Genomic DNA, 15605 nt, shown 5'->3' with positions numbered 1-15605 from the left:
GTAGAAGTATCCCATCAGAGCAAGGAATGCATATGTATCTGTAATGAGGTTGAGCATAGCTAGAAGCAAAGACACAGCTGATTTGTATTGAAGATAGGCATAGTAAGCAAATAAAGCATCCAATCCTGTTTCTATTAAAATGAATGGCAAAACTTTCATCCACTTTGAAGAAGGAGGATTGGGCCAATCCCCTCAATATCCTATGCTTAGTATGAACAAAGCTTCAGGTAGTTACGAGTACACTTAGCAATATTATAGAACGCCTAAAAGAGACTACCAAGAAACTCAGGACTGATCATTACAACAGAAAAATTTACAAATAAAGGTAGTAGTGCAAAATAAAAGGCAACTGTAATCTTGAAATGTTCCAGTTATTTTTTAAATATGAGCTTTTAAGAGAACATTAACTATAAAATTGCTTTTGACAAAATTACATGTCAGTTCTTTCAGTCTTTGCTAAGCTAAAACTCTGTACAGATTTCAGCAGGGAGTTTTGTCTGATAAAGGTGATAAATCTGTGCCCTGAATACTATTTCCTAGGCTTCTAGAGCATCTCCAGCTTATTATTTCCCTGTACCTTCCGTAACTGTACCTTCAAAAAACTGTTAAGATGGCATATTTATACATCCTGTGCTTACCAATAAATAAGACACGCATTTGCTATTGAGAAATGATCATAGAATGTTTTCCTAATTTTAAATATTATTTACACAAAATTCTACTGAACACACTAGCTAAAAGAAAACTCTTCCTCCAGTACTACTGGATTTTTTCCCTTTCTTTTTTATTCTTTAGGGTGGAAGGAATAAAATGCAATTGAGAACAGTCAAATATTATTTAAGACTTCCGCATAAAGTACTGAAGATGTTACACTGTTTGCGTTAAAATCAATAATATGTAGCTGTTGCTAGACAATACTAGACAATCCTCACAGCAAATGCTTCTGTAGAAACTTAACTATCACAGTGTTACAAAAATATCACAGAAGATAACATGATTCACCACAGAAAAAGAGCATGCCAGCCAAAGGTATCCTATAGCATATGTTGAAAAACTAAATGCCTCCCAAAACGACTAAGTCAAATAGCAGGCTTCCAAACATTTCAGTACGTACTTCAGCTTTCACAAAGTGAAAGCATGCAAAGCACAGACCGGCAGCAAGCCATCCAACACGTTCCCCTCTCTCCAGAGTCTCTCCCAACTAAGAACTCAAACAAATCCTTATTTACATTACAGATTTACATTTTTACAGTCAGGGGACTTGATCCTCTGGTCCTTATTCAGAATCTACTGAGTCCCCTGGTTTGTAGCACTGACGATGCACGCAGGGAACATATCTTTACTAAGGCTTTCACTGAGAAGATTTTCCATTGCTTATTTCTAGAACCTGGCAGGCTGGGTAAGAGTTACCTATTATTACTGTGTCATTATTACTACTGGTTTTATTGTTGTTATTGTTATTATTACCACCACTACAACAACTACTGCTACTACGATTGAGACATAGCTGCAAAGGAAGATTGATTCTAAAAGAAGCTGCAAACTGTTCAGCTCCTCTTCCAGCTTTTTATCTATATATCACTATGCTTTTGTTTAAGGAGAGCTTCCTCCAAACAAACCTTGCACAAAAGGTTTAAGTAATTACTGACGGATTCAGGCAATGCAGCCATTCAAATATGGCTGTCTTCTGATCTAGAACGAGCTGATCAAACACCGGTAAGCTAATTACTTCAAACACTGTATAGTAATCATCAGGCCCAAATGTGAACATTTACAATCAAAATAGGTATTATTTTCTGCACTAGAAGACAATCTCATGATCTATATATGTCAAAACTAGTACATATAACAGGCAAGCCTCCAACAGAAATGTAAAGTATTGATGCCCACTGCCAGGAAGAATTACTATAGACCTCTTCAGCACTTCAAGATAAATAACCGGTCTAGTGTACTAATTCATAAACTCAAAAAAGCAGCGGGTTGTAATTGAAATATAACTTGTGAAAAAGTACAAGTGGAATACAGCAGTACAAGTATTTCTCAGATGATCAGTTCTCAGCTCTCTTCTCAATGAAATAAATGGCTGGTTTTGTGCTATTTCAGGGGACCAGGTTTGCGCTTATACTAACTAGGGACCTACAGCTCTATTTTGTATTCCTTCTCCCCTAAGCTCCCAAGCCTTAAAAATAGTGAGAATACTTTTCTAATGACCAATCCAAGTACACTCATCTCATCTGCTTTGGAAAAATATTTTAGAGAACAATGCTACAGAATCATTAGGAGTATTTTCTCCCCAGATTAGCTTCAAAGCAGGCATATAAACAACATCACCACATTATTTTCCGTTTATGATATATTATTTTGGCATTTCTTAAGAAATCAAACCACTTATATCTCTCTCAAAGTTTCACTTTCTGTACTGGTAAGCAAGCAGGTGACACAGATGGCACTGAAGTAAATGCTGCTTTGCCACAGATGAGAGTCCATGCCCCGTACCGCTCACTGAGGCTACGAAGATGCTTCACAGAATGACAGACTATGGGCCCAATCCAACAAATCCTACTCATACAAGTAGCCTTTATTCACATTAGAAACACCACTATAATTAATGGTATTGAAAGACTACAAACTAGTAATGCAAACCACAGTCTTTGTGGTCTTGCCTCAAACCAGCACTGCGAGGTAAGGGAGGGGGCAAGACTGAGAAATATTTTTTAATATACATGTGCATTGGAGAAATGGACATTGCCCTAGTATTTCACAAAGGAGTTTTTAGCATCCCTTTCAGTAGTGCTTATTAGTACAAAAGTAAATCTTCACCAAGTTCAGCAGGGAATAAAGCTTAAAAGCATACGCCTCCACATGAAAGGATATATTCATTGTTTGTTAAAACTTGATGGCTTTATGACAAACAAAAAGCAAATCCAAGATTTAGCCATTACTCCAGATTATTAAACATTTAAATCTGTTAAAATATTAAGCTAAAAATTGGATTTTGTTTGTAGTTTCAGCTTACACTTGTTACAGGAAAACGCAGCAATTTTTCTACTTTTTATGTTTTATATCTTGCTGTCATTTTCTGATATATTGCAAATAGATTAAATCCATTATATACTGAAGCATTTAATTGTATTTATTTTATTTTATTTTTCCTGAAGAGCAATAATAGTTTTTATTATTACTGTGAGGATGTGGCACAGTAAAAATTTTCAAGGACTTCGGGGGAATTACTTGCTTAATCTTATAGACATGGGTTGAATTTTGCAGTTCTTACTTACACAAAAGGTGTTGAAGGGGAGTTTTGTCAAGCAGTCAGGATCTAAGCCACTAATAACTTCTCAGTTATTTTCTTTTTCTCATTAGCAGTCTAACAGCTAACAGACTAATCTGAAGCTGCTGTGGGATGCAAGATGAATTACAGCACATAAAGCTTACCCTATGAAAACAGGTGAAAAATTGCAGGCAGCATCTTTCAAACGGTACCTTGGGCAAGCTCCTAAACAGGTACCAACCCGCAGAGCTGCAGTGGCTTCAGCAGAAGGCTGGCACGTTGCCTCAGTGGGGTCTGCCCCTAAAATTAGCCCACAGAAATTCAAACAAAGATATTTCAAGGAAGCCACTTCGGGATAGTGATTCCTGAAGCCACCCAGGTGCTGTGCGGACTCAGTGCAGGAGCTGCGAGAAGGAGGATTTACTCTGCCACCCTCACCAAGCGCACTCACCAAACAATGTTCAGGCTGGAGCAATGCGTGGCTGTGGAAAGGATGGTGGTGTCCTGCTTTCTCAGTGTCCAAGAGGAAGAGAGAGGGTTGAAAGGGGCTGTGGGTCCTTCAGTCACTGTCAGAAAATGTGTAGAGTTGGAAAAAAAAATTGCCACAGCCGCTGACTACATGCACGCAGGAATTGTAAAACCTGGCTTTACTAGTTCTGTTTTTTTCATTGTAGGCATATGTCTTTCTGCTCTATGTGAGAAGGAAGCCTCTTGCATAATGTACAAGGGAAGATATAACAAATGGATGCTTCAAAAAAGCTGCCATCTACTTCCATGAAACGGACCAAAATTAAATATCACATTCTAGTCAGGTTAATCCTGAAAACATATTTGGCTTAGTAAATGCTCCCTTTCTTAGGACTAACTGTTTCCAATCTGGAAAAAACCCAAATCGACTCCACTGTGTATCATCTTTGCTCTGGAATCTTTTCATTTTGTCTCAACTTAGATCACTTCTAGTTCCCTACCTGCAAATGACCTGAAAAGCACCTTTTTTATTATACGAAATAAGGACTATTACAATCAAATACAATCAATTATTGCTTTATATTTTGTTAATCTGTATCACAGAATCCACAAATTATGTATGATTTATAAGACATTTAGACAAAAGCAGGTAAGAGAATTAACATTTTCTAGGCTTTCATCTATTTCAAATTGTTGATACCTTCCTAAGCATTCAAACGAATGTGCCTTGTAAAGGAATGCAACAACTGCGACTAAAAGAATTTCTGAAGCTTCTTTTTAGACTATATGCAGTAAGAGAAAAGAAAGCACAGAAAAGCATTGTATGAATTACTATTATTTCTATATTCAGAGCTGCATAACTGAGACTTAATATTTTGCATGTGTAGGAATTTCAGGAAGAAAAAAACCACTATGGTCTTTCACTGAGAAGCAGTACATGAACTGTGAAGAAGTTTTGAAAAAAATGTGTTTGCTAACATCAGCTGAAGAGAAATGTCTGCTAACTATGAAAACAGATGTATAAAATGCTCTCACATGAAAATCCAATAATCATTTTAAAGTGCACCTCACAGCACTTTTGTATATTAAAAAAGCAATATTACAAATAAAATTGTGCATAGCACACAGATACAGGATACTACTCCTATCATCAGAATACAGAAACTTATTTTTCCCAAAGTCAAATTTAAATAAGAAAATATATTTTAAAAACCCTACACATTTGTTTTCAAGACTATATTCATTTGAAACAGTAGCCTTGTAACAACGTATTGATCCTTGTGAAGAACAGTATTACTTTTTCCTTAGCTTTATCATTTCTTACAATTGACAGAGCTTTTAAAGAAAGTTTTCTTAAATTGTTAGAACACGTTTATTTTCTTGCAAATTAATTCTTTTTAACTCTTTATGATAGCTTTGAATCCCATAAAGGAAGATGAATTATCACATACTGAGCCCAAGCTGTGAAACAGGAGGAGACAAATAGAGACCCCTGCTGTGTTTAACAATGTAGAAGAAATTCCAGACTCAATAGAAAAATTTTCTGTCCTTTTTCTCAGACCACAAAAGCTGTTAGTATGGATTTGAACAGTGGAGGGCACTCTTGCTATGCAAAAACCGGTAGTGACCTGGCACACTCGGTTTGATCTATTCAGTAGCCTAAATCTCAGAATTTGTTAAGTAACAGCCACCTGTGGCACAGGCACTGACTGTATTCTGTTTAAAACATTTGCCATTTCTAATCTGTGCAGTGAAGCACTGCGTTATCTCAAACATTGGCACCTTTCTATGTGTACGCAGATGTGGAACAGATGCAAGCTTCACAAATTGTTTAGAATATTTGCACAAGATACTGTATTAAATAAGACCTGGGTTATGGTTTTCAAAAGCATATAAACAGCTATTCGCTTGGCTGTTATGGTATGTATACACTGATTTCTGGTGGTGTAGAATTTGGGTGCAAATACATCTATGTTTGTAGGAACTAAGTTTATTTGGAACACATCAAGCTTTATGGGGAATCCTAAAAAAAATGAGGTCAGTAGACATTGGGGGAAAAAAACAAAACAAAACAAAACAAAAAACCAAATAAATCAGAAGAAAGAAGAAGAACTTTAGATTCTGCATAGGTTTTCTGTTTCAAAACATATAAAATTAGCTAAATCTTAAACTATGTAACTCTAACAGGCTGCAGAATGAAGCCAGGCACTGTGAACAAGCACAGACAAATTCATGTTTTGGAGCTCACAATAAGAGAAGCCAACATGAAGGCTCAATCCTGCATCTCCCAAGCATTTAAAAACTGAACTGACAAGTACTGGACTCAATGGCACAATTCCTTTGACTAAAATTAGTCACACACTAAAGTGCTGGAAAGAGCAAACTTGGAGTGATTTGACACCAGTTGTGCAGCTCAGTCATTTTGGTCATTTACCATTCCTTATACTGCAGTACTGCACAGGACAGCAAAGCACGTAAAGCTATAAACAAATCCATTAGCTTTCATCATTTCCAGCTTTGGGGACATTACTACATCAACAAAACCATAAAAGAAAATTATCAAATGGCACCAGTAGAAAGGATCTCCTGAAACACTGAAAAGTGAGTTGGTTTTGACGAGCTGAAACAAAAATAGCTCAGCACCTGCAGGGTTAATTAAGCAGTTCAAAATGCTGGGCTTCACAAAAGGAAACCCTTTCCCTTCTTTAAGAACTGTAAACACTTGTGCTGAACTAGATGGGCATTTGATAAGCTGTACAGCATGTAGCAAACTCAGAGGGATCTCTAGTTAACACTCAAATTCAGTGTTAACACTTAACAGAACAGTGGTAAGCCGTGCTGCCAAGGTCAACTGCACAGATGTACTAATTGTATTATGAGCTTGACATCTAGTGGCCACCCCTGGCAGGGCAAAGCAGGCAAAGGTTAAATCAGCAAGGCTTGTCAAAGCACTTCTAACTACCCACCCTCAGGGAGAGTCCTGGGGAAGCTTTCTGGCACTGCAATCCCACCTTCTCCCAGGCTGCAGGCTGAGTTCCTGCAGCAGGCCCACTGCGCTCCCACCAAGCACCCATCTGCACCCACCCTGGCCAGCCGGACTGTCTGGGCCTCATGGACGAAGTCAACAGCCTCCCCAAATACGTTGCCATGCCTCGCTCTCTAATGGAAATTTAGAAATTCTTTTGGTGTTTCTTTTTCAACCAGTGATACCATCCAAATTTTGTGTGGAAATGGTGCCAGGGGAGGGGGGTAAGCAGTATTAGAGATTGGCAATAAGTTTCAGAAAGGCTCTTTCGAAAGCTTTAGCTTATCCCATGAAAACTATTCCAGTGTGCTCTTTGTGTACCCTAACTACAGTAAAGTAACATTAAAGATGCCATTCTTCAAAGCACTATCTTTTCACTTCTCAGCTTAAAAGAAACATTTTAAAAATGTGTTTTATTATGTTAAAAAAATATTTTTCTGGCTTTCCCAACTTTGAAGGAGTTTTTCCTGATAAGAAGAAATATACTCTATGTCTAACAGCACTAGAACTGAACTAGTCCCTAAAGTATGTTTTGGCCTAAATTAGCTTTTTTTCATTAACGGAAAATCTTCACTGAATTTGGTGGGAAAATTTAAGAAGGTAAAGGAAACGGAATTTCAGCCTTTTACATTGAAATGTACAATTCAGTAAAAACTTACTGCTCATGCTTTCTCTGAAAAAAAATAGCTAATTACTGTCATTTTAGAAATGCAGCATTATGAACTAAATTATTTTTACACAGTTATATTTACAGGCTTTATTTTGGAAAATGTGTCAATACTTAACTATTTTAATGGGATGCCAGACCTGGTTTATTATCACCAAAAGTGATTGACTCATGTCCTGCCTGATGGACAGTCAAGAGATATGCTTGTCCTGGCGTGGCAGTCAGCAAATCAAATGAAGAAAAGAGATCCAGAAAATCTTCCCAAGACTTAGACTATTTTTCAGAAGTGGCACTAATGCTACTACCGATTCCTTTATTTTTACTTTTTTTTTAATGCCATATATTTTTCAAATTGTAGCTTTTCCTCTTTCCTAAGCAAGAAGTCACTTTCAACAGTTAAATGTATGCATATTAATAGCTTAATCAGAGAGAATTTAAACCAACACCTTTCAGAATTTCCTTCCTCCCACTCCAAAAAAAGAGCCTTAACATCTACCTCAGGAGATAGTAAGATTCCTCAAGACCAGCGCCATCAGATAAAATCTGACCCAGTTTTGTCTACTTTCATCGTTATACCCACATCAGCAGACTGGCTGATTGTTTTAGTTTCCTTATTATTCCAAATATTTTCCTATTGCTAATACAGTTCAAAACTGTAAGAATATTTTTTAAATCATGCAAATACAGCTGCTACCTAGTTTGAATGTTAAGTCCATAGCAGAACTATATATTAAAGTTTCAATTACCTTGTCTTATCAAAGGAACAATTCATAGTAATACTTATTTCGCCCTTATTTTTCAAAACAAAAAGGCTTCTTTTACAGTTGCCTTAGAACAAACATTTGCAAAATTCACCTAAGTTTACTGACAGCTGCTTGTGACTTCTCAAGTTTTAAAGGCAAGTGTCTAGCCAACGTGGATAACCTCTATTTTTGTACATAGTAATGTCCTTCTAAAATGTGCTTTTACCCTCTATATATGCAGATACAGTAAGCACACTCACATGAAACTGGTGAACTGTGTTGTTGCTGTAGCAGAGCATGTGTGTCTGTGTACATATTCCAGAATACCAAGTGCAGTCACAAACTGCTCAAAACCGCACAGCCTGATCCCACTTTGCCAGGATGAAAAAGAACCATTAGTTTAAATTACGTTGCATGTTTAGAAGGAAGGGTTGGGGAGGAGGGACAGGTCCAATGTTTAAAAAAATTATTGTAAAAGGCACATTAGAAAACTGTCATTACACAGTTCACTACAAGGTATTCCTTCCACCTCAGACTAAACAATGATACATCTTTGCCAGAAACTTTGCACAAAAAAACTGCAAAGCCTTGTTTGTCATGACCCTTACAAGACTATCGCTTGAGCACTCCAACAATCACTTTTCAGCATTACAAAAAAAACCCTTTTATTATCCCTACTTTGAAAATAAAAATACTATATCCATGGTTTAACATAAAAAAGTGTTGAAGCATGTGCATTGTATCTATAATTGTGATTAGTCTGTAATCTGTTGAATTAGACAAGTGTACTAGAAATGTAATTCCAGCTATTACAATGCTTTTACATCTACTGAGAAACTGAGATTATTGCATTCTACAGGCAGTCATTTGAGTCCTGCTGCTGCTGTTTTTAATTATTTCCAACATATCTTCTAGCTTAGGAACCTCAAAGTGAGTTTTTTTTAATAGATATCTTTTGTTCACTCTTCTACAACGGAATTATTCAAGTAATACATCATCACCAGCTGTTTGTTAACATTTCCTTTAAAAACTGGTAAAATATATGTTTTTAGCATTTCACTTTTGACTAAATAATTGTAAACAATTTTTAGCGTAAGTCTGTCATTGATGACATTGCCAATTATCTTCTGATTTCAAACAGTTTCTCGCCATCGTGACACTGCCCTGTTTGAATGCAGTTGTATCACACTGTAGTCCAAGCTGGTTATAAAATTATTTGTTCTGACTCTAAAACTTCTGTGGTAACGTTAGCAGGAAAGTTATGGTGAGACCAGACAACTTAGAATCTGGCCTAATGTTTATCTTCCATTCTGCTCCCAAAACTGCCAGGCTTCTCTCTGCTACTGTGAATGTCCACTCACTCCAAGGATTACGTTTATGGGACATTCATTCTTAAATGTTTCACTTAAGAACATCTATTTTGACATGATATTAAACACGATTTCATTAAATAAATAATAATCTCAATTTGATTAATTTTGTGTTAACAATTCCTACCTTTGAAGATAAACAGCCAAACCGGTGAAAAGACTGTATGTATCAAATAATACTGCTTAAACAGTTTGCTTTCTAAAAACGACAAATATTCTTGCTCTGTGCAAACTATGTTCGGCCTGTTGCAAAATATGCTCAGGAACTGTAGCAATATCTTGATTACAGTTGTGAACAGAAACGAAGAACACTGACCGGACAAGAAGTGTTTTAATTCTTGAGATCTGGAGCGCTCATTATATCTGGCCTACAAAATTGCTTTCAGTATAGCAATCGTTAGGCTTCCTGATGTAATGTGTAAATGATTTACACTACACTAATGTGCACTAGATAGCCCTCTACTCCTGTAGTCTGTCTCCACCTTGTTCACATTTCTCAAATGAAAGTGCAAAACCAACAGCACTACTTTGGCCTGTTAATTGTTAACTATGAAGGGTTTCAGTCTATTAATCAAAATATGTTTTAATAAAAGGAAACATAGCACATTTTGATAACAGCCTTCTAAGGCTGAAAAGTATTTACATTGTTGCATTTTAGGGCTGCAGTGAAAGCCGATTTTGTGCTATTCAGGGACCACAATAATAACGCTTTTAAAATTCCTCACTGGGATGCAATGTAGTCCTTTTGATGGAAAGACTGTCTTTCTCATTCGGCAGAAATAAATCCATTCATTTGATCATGTAGTCATTGAGGGCAATACAAAACAAACCAAGTGTGAGAAATTCTATGTGATGAAGTAAACAAAACAAAACCCCCCCAAAAAAGGGAAAAAAAAAAACCATTTCCATGACAAAAAGATTCTTTGTCCTTAATCTACCCACCATATGCAAGCGTTTCTTTTTAGCATATCTCTTGTTCTAATCTCGGGTGACATGGCTACATAGATAAGATTCACAAAACAAAAACAAAAACCTAGTTTAACAATTTTTTTCAATTTATTAACTCACCAGGAGTATCATAATGAAGTAGTGGGGTTTTATTTTTCCGTATTGAAATGGATTCAGTACATGTAAAAGTTTACAATGCTAGTGATAAATTCTTAGACCTAGAACCCACCCCAGCAGAGCCTGGGCTCACCAAAGCTTGTTTACATAATAAAATACTAATTCTCATCTGCTTGCCTGTATGAATTTATTTTACAAAAATACTGTTTCCTAAGGAAAAAAAAAATTTTTGAAAATGCACTGCTTTGCTCCTCTGCTGTGACAGAAGGAAGCTTTGCTCTGTGTGTCTGTTACTGCCAACACCCAAGTGGGTTTTCCTGGAGCAGTAGCCCCCTTAGCAGTCCTGGACATGGGACTCGCTCCCTGGCTCCCCAGATACCCTGGGAAGAAGCAGGAGGCTTAACGAATTTGCCAATCTGACAGATGTTTTAACCTGAAGTGAATTCATGCTGCCTTAATCTTCAGGGCTGTAAAGTTCAGATACCACAGTCAAAACCCTCCTCGGGCTTCAACTTTGCTGCCTTTCTTTCCACACAGATGTAACTTAAAAGTCATTACAGTTTTTAAGCAGAAGAATAACTGTTTTGCTTTTTGAAGGGAAGGAGAGGGATAAAACAGTGGGGCAAGGGGCCTATATGCAGAAAGCATTGGAGCTCCCAGTTGGTTGTGTGAGAAACCAGGAAAGCAGTGAGCTCTATGCAAAGAGGAAAAGAACTTTCAAGTGGAAGCTCTCCACTTAGCCCAGGAAAAGTGAGGATGGACTGTGCCATGCCTTTGCATGCTCCAACACGAAGGAATACCAAGGAAAACTAAAATAAAAAAGAAGGAAAAAACCCAACCCTGCAGCCTCCTTCACAAAAACATTAGAGCGAAGTGGAAATAAGAGGCAACTACAGCCCAAATCTTTCCAGCTTTGGACACTTGTTCCCCAGCAGCCTGGGCAGCCCAGATGCATAAAAGCAAGCGTGCGTGTGGGGAGGGAGCGAAGAATGGCGGATGGGAGAGAAAATAACCCTTCCCCAGCGCCTGCAGCCGGCGCGACAGGGGCCGATGGCGGTGGTAGCACTCCGTGTCACCTACCACTGTCACCTAATAATAATTACAGTCGCACCAGAGCCAGGAGGCGAAGGGGGAATGGCAGGGCGGGGGGGTGTGGGGGGGGGGGAGTGGGGGAAGATGCGAAAAGATGCTGCCCGACCTTCTCGAAAACAGCGAAATCAACTGAGCTCCCCCCGGGGTCCCCTGCGAACGGGGGCGAACGGGGCAAAGCCCCATCGAGATCCCCTGGGGACTCCCGCAGCCCCGGGCAGAGCAAGCCAGCCTCGGACACCCGAACTTTACCATCGGGGAACGTGGCTCCTGCCCGTCCAGAGCATCCCCCGCGGGACCGGGGGTATCCCCCCCAAAAAATAGAGAGAGGGAGCGCCGCGGAGAGGAGGAGGAGGAGGCAGGCGCTGCTCCGCGATGCCCGAGCCCCGGTGCCCGGGTAAGGAGGGCCGAGTCCCGCAGCGATGAGAGCGCTGGAGAGGCCGGGAGGGAGCTCCTGGGAGGGGTGGCTGGTCAGGGGGTGGGCTGCAGAAACTTGGCTAAACTGCTAACTTCTCAGTTCCACTGCCTCTTCCCCCAGCTGTTCTAATTCCCATTCTCCCGCGGCAGAGTAATTGCGCTCCCATGTTTACCATCACCATAAATCCACCTATCTCCGTCTGAAACACGCTCACAAAAGGAGAGAGAGGAGAAAGAGGCGCCGGGAGCCCTTACCGTGCTCAGAAACTACCTCCGCTTGCAGCTCTTCGTCCGATTTGAGATGCTGGGGTTTCGCTTGCTTTCGACGAGACATGCTGCTAACTGAGCCGTCTTGACTCTGCTTTTTGCAGAGGCATCAGCGACGTGGAGGTGGAAAGGGGGGAGGAATTGGGAACGAGGGAAGGGAGGTGGGGGGCAGCTGGAAATAACTATTCACAAATAAAAGTCGAGTTGCAAAACAAACCAAACAAACAAGAAAAGGGAAAAAAAAAAAAAAAAAAAGCCCCAACACTAACCAGCCAACCAAAGTAGGAGTGAGTGAGTGAGGAGCGAGCGGGTGAGCGAGCGGGGATTAGCCGGGCGGGGTGTGCGCGGTGCGGCGGGGAGTGCGCGGGCTGGGGCGGCTGCGCGGAGCGCGCATGGGGCTCGGTAATTATGATTGTGAATAATGCATGGCGATTAATGGTGCTGGGGGCGAGCGCCGATTGGCGCGGCTCCAGCGGACCCAGGCTGCATATGTAAATGAAGGACGGGGCTCCGCAATTAGCCGCTTCGCTCCGCCAAATGATGCGTCTCCCCGGCACCGGCAGCGCCGCCTGCGAGAGGCACCGGCCGCGGCGGCGAAACACACACGCACCACGCAGGAGGTCTCTGTTTTGCACACACTTTACACAACATATGTGCAAGGATCACTTGTTGGGGGAGGTCACGATCTTCGCTTTTCTGCCTTTCTTTCTTCCACCCCCGGCTCTCAGTTTCTTTTGCTCTGCCTTCTTCTGCTCTCTTTGCTTCCTTTTCTGGCTTTTTTTTTTTTTTTTTTTTTTCCCCTTCACATCACTCTGCGTCCTCTTCTCTCCTGGTCTCTTTCCCCAGACGTTGATCTGCAAGGCATCTGATTTCTGTGTGCGTGTGAGTAATTTCTTCCCAGGAGGAAAAAGAAACTTTTGCGTATGCTTTTTCTCTTTCCCTTTTCTTTCGGTGTGCGTGTGTGTCGCTCTGGTCTTCTTTCTCCTTGATCTTCACATGCTTGTCTTTAGCTTTTCCTCCATCCTGTCGTCTATTCCGTCGCTCTTTCTCAGTCTTCCCTTCCCCGCTGACTTTTGTTCTCTCCTCTCTCAAGAGCGCACGCACGCACACACAGAAGACCTCGGGTAGTTTTGTCTTTCACCTCTCCTTCCTTCTTTGTCTTGCAGCTTCTTTCTCCAAGCAGACTCCCCGTTGGTGGTGGTGGTCACTTCCTGTTGTCCATTGGTAGGAAGTTTTTTTTTTCTTTCTCCCTCCGTCTCTCAGGTTGTAATGACTTTTTTGTGACACTCCTCACCTTCCCCCTCCCCCCGGCTTAGCCGTGTTAGCTAATGACAGCGGTCTCGCGTGTGCGCCGATGAGCAAGTCCTCGGTCTCCAGCAGGCAGTATCGCTCGTGTCCCGGGTTCGGGGGGTTGCTGGGGCTGCCGCGGGGACGATCCCCCGCTCCCAGGGCGCACGACGCCCGCGTTCCGTGCCGAGGAGCGCTGCGCGCACCGCGGGTTTCGGGCGGATAAACTTTCAAGTTTGGGAGCGGTGCGGGTCACACGGCGGCTCCTCCTACTCTCCTCCTCCTCCGCCTCCCGTGCCGGGGCTGCCGCCGGGGCTGCTCCGCAGCCCGATCCGCTCCCGCCACCTCCGAGCCTCCCTCTCCGCACGCACTTTCCCAACAGCGGCTTTTCTCCCGGGCCTCCCCCTTTTTTTTTTTTTGTAAAAGTGAGGCGGGGAGGGAAGTGGGGGGTAGGCTTCCCTCTCTCTCTCTCTCCCCCCCGCCCTTCCCCTTCTATCGCGTTACAAGTCGCCGCGGAGCCGGGCCGAGCCTCCCCCGCCCCGCCCGGCCCCCGGGGAGGCGGGCGGCGCACCAGCAGCATCTCCAGCGCCCCGGCTGCCGCCGGCACAAAGTTGCCGCTTTCCCGTCGCTGTCCGCCTACCCCTCCGTCGGGGCCGGTGGCCAGCCCGGCTCCCATGGCACGGAGCCGCCGCTAGGATGTACCCCGCCGTCACCGATCGCCGCCGCTCCTCCGAGTGCGGCTTCGGGGCGGGGGGGGGAAGCCTCCTCCAGCGGCCCCCTCCGCTGTTTTGCTTGCTTCCTAATTCGCTTTTTCTTATCTATCTATCTATCTATCTATCTATCTATCTATCTATCTATTATTTCCTTTTTTGGCTGTTGGTTGCAGAGCCGTCCCTGCCCCTCTCCTCGCCCCCCGTCCCGCAGCTCACCTTGCCAGCAGCTCCGCTCACGGGGCCGGAGATCAGTGAAAGGGATTTCCTCCTAATATCCCCACCCCGGCCCGAGTAATCCAGCCCTAGTCCTTAAAACACACTAACCCCGCTTTCTTTGGGAGACCTTTCTGTGTAAACTTTCCCCTGCTGATAGCTCGCTTTATCTCGGGCGTTGGGATACCTTGTCTCGGGGCTTTCGGTTTATTTCCAGCTTTTATGCTGGTAGGCAAACCAAATAAAGTTAGACGAGACAGTTTAGGCCACTCCGGAGGGTTGGCTGACATCGGCGATTTCTGCGGTGGAGGCATTCGTTAGAAACGGGCTCTACCCTTAGGGGAAAACGACACTGAAACGCCGAATCAATGCCTTTTAGCTCTTAGACGAGTGTAGTTTTATGTCCTTCGTTTAGGGAGATGTGTACACGAGACTCTTCGCGTTAACTGCCCGCTTTATAATTTAAAAAACCCAAACTTGTTTACTGTCTACAAATTCTAAAGCATCCTCTCTCCGTGCATCTGTCCTTGCTTGAAAGTTTGGTCACACCGAAAGTGTGTCGTTTAAAAGGTCTGGAGACGATCGTGGTGGCTGAAATCTGACGTAATTTTCTAATAGGAAGCGAGAGGCGACGAGCCCATTAATTGAGAATGTTTGGGGTTTTTTTCCCCGTTAGAAGTAGGGATTTATTGCACCCGGCGCCCACGAATAACAAGTTACGCGCGTGTGTGTCTGCGCTGCGCTATAATGGAAGCGGAGTGCAGGTGAAAGCGAGGGTCTGCGGGCGTTCGAGGAACCCTCGGCCACGAGTGCGGAGCTGGAGTTAGGGCTTCTCCTTCCAAATCAGAGGGGTACGTTTCTCCGACTTGCTGTAGGTGCTCTGCTACCCCCCGGGACTGAAACATTTGCCTGGAATGAGAGAAGACGCACTTAAACCTCGCCAGGGCATTTTTTTCCCCAGTTGCTGTAGTCCCAGAAATGTGTCAATTTTCAGCTAGTTTCCTTTATAG

At 42.3% G+C, this 15605-nt stretch overlaps 1 protein-coding gene across 2 annotated transcripts in view; it reads right to left on the bottom strand.

Moving 5' to 3' along the window:
* Positions 1-13148, bottom strand: part of SALL3 (spalt like transcription factor 3) — a 26598-nt gene extending 13450 nt beyond the window's left edge. For both annotated transcript variants that reach the window (XM_009556935.2, XM_054058900.1), the window contains exon 1: positions 12371-13148. In XM_009556935.2, coding sequence (XP_009555230.1) covers positions 12371-12449 — 79 coding nt within the window. In that variant the 5' untranslated portion in view covers positions 12450-13148. The remainder of the gene's footprint in view (positions 1-12370) is intronic.
* Positions 13149-15605: the final 2457 nt, after the last annotated feature.

The sequence above is a fragment of the Cuculus canorus genome, chromosome 2 (assembly GCF_017976375.1).
Source record: "Cuculus canorus isolate bCucCan1 chromosome 2, bCucCan1.pri, whole genome shotgun sequence".
In the NCBI taxonomy this organism is placed as follows: Eukaryota; Metazoa; Chordata; class Aves; order Cuculiformes; family Cuculidae; genus Cuculus; species Cuculus canorus.
The sequence above is the reverse complement of the archived record's forward strand: the minus strand, read 5'-3'. Positions and strand labels throughout refer to the sequence as shown.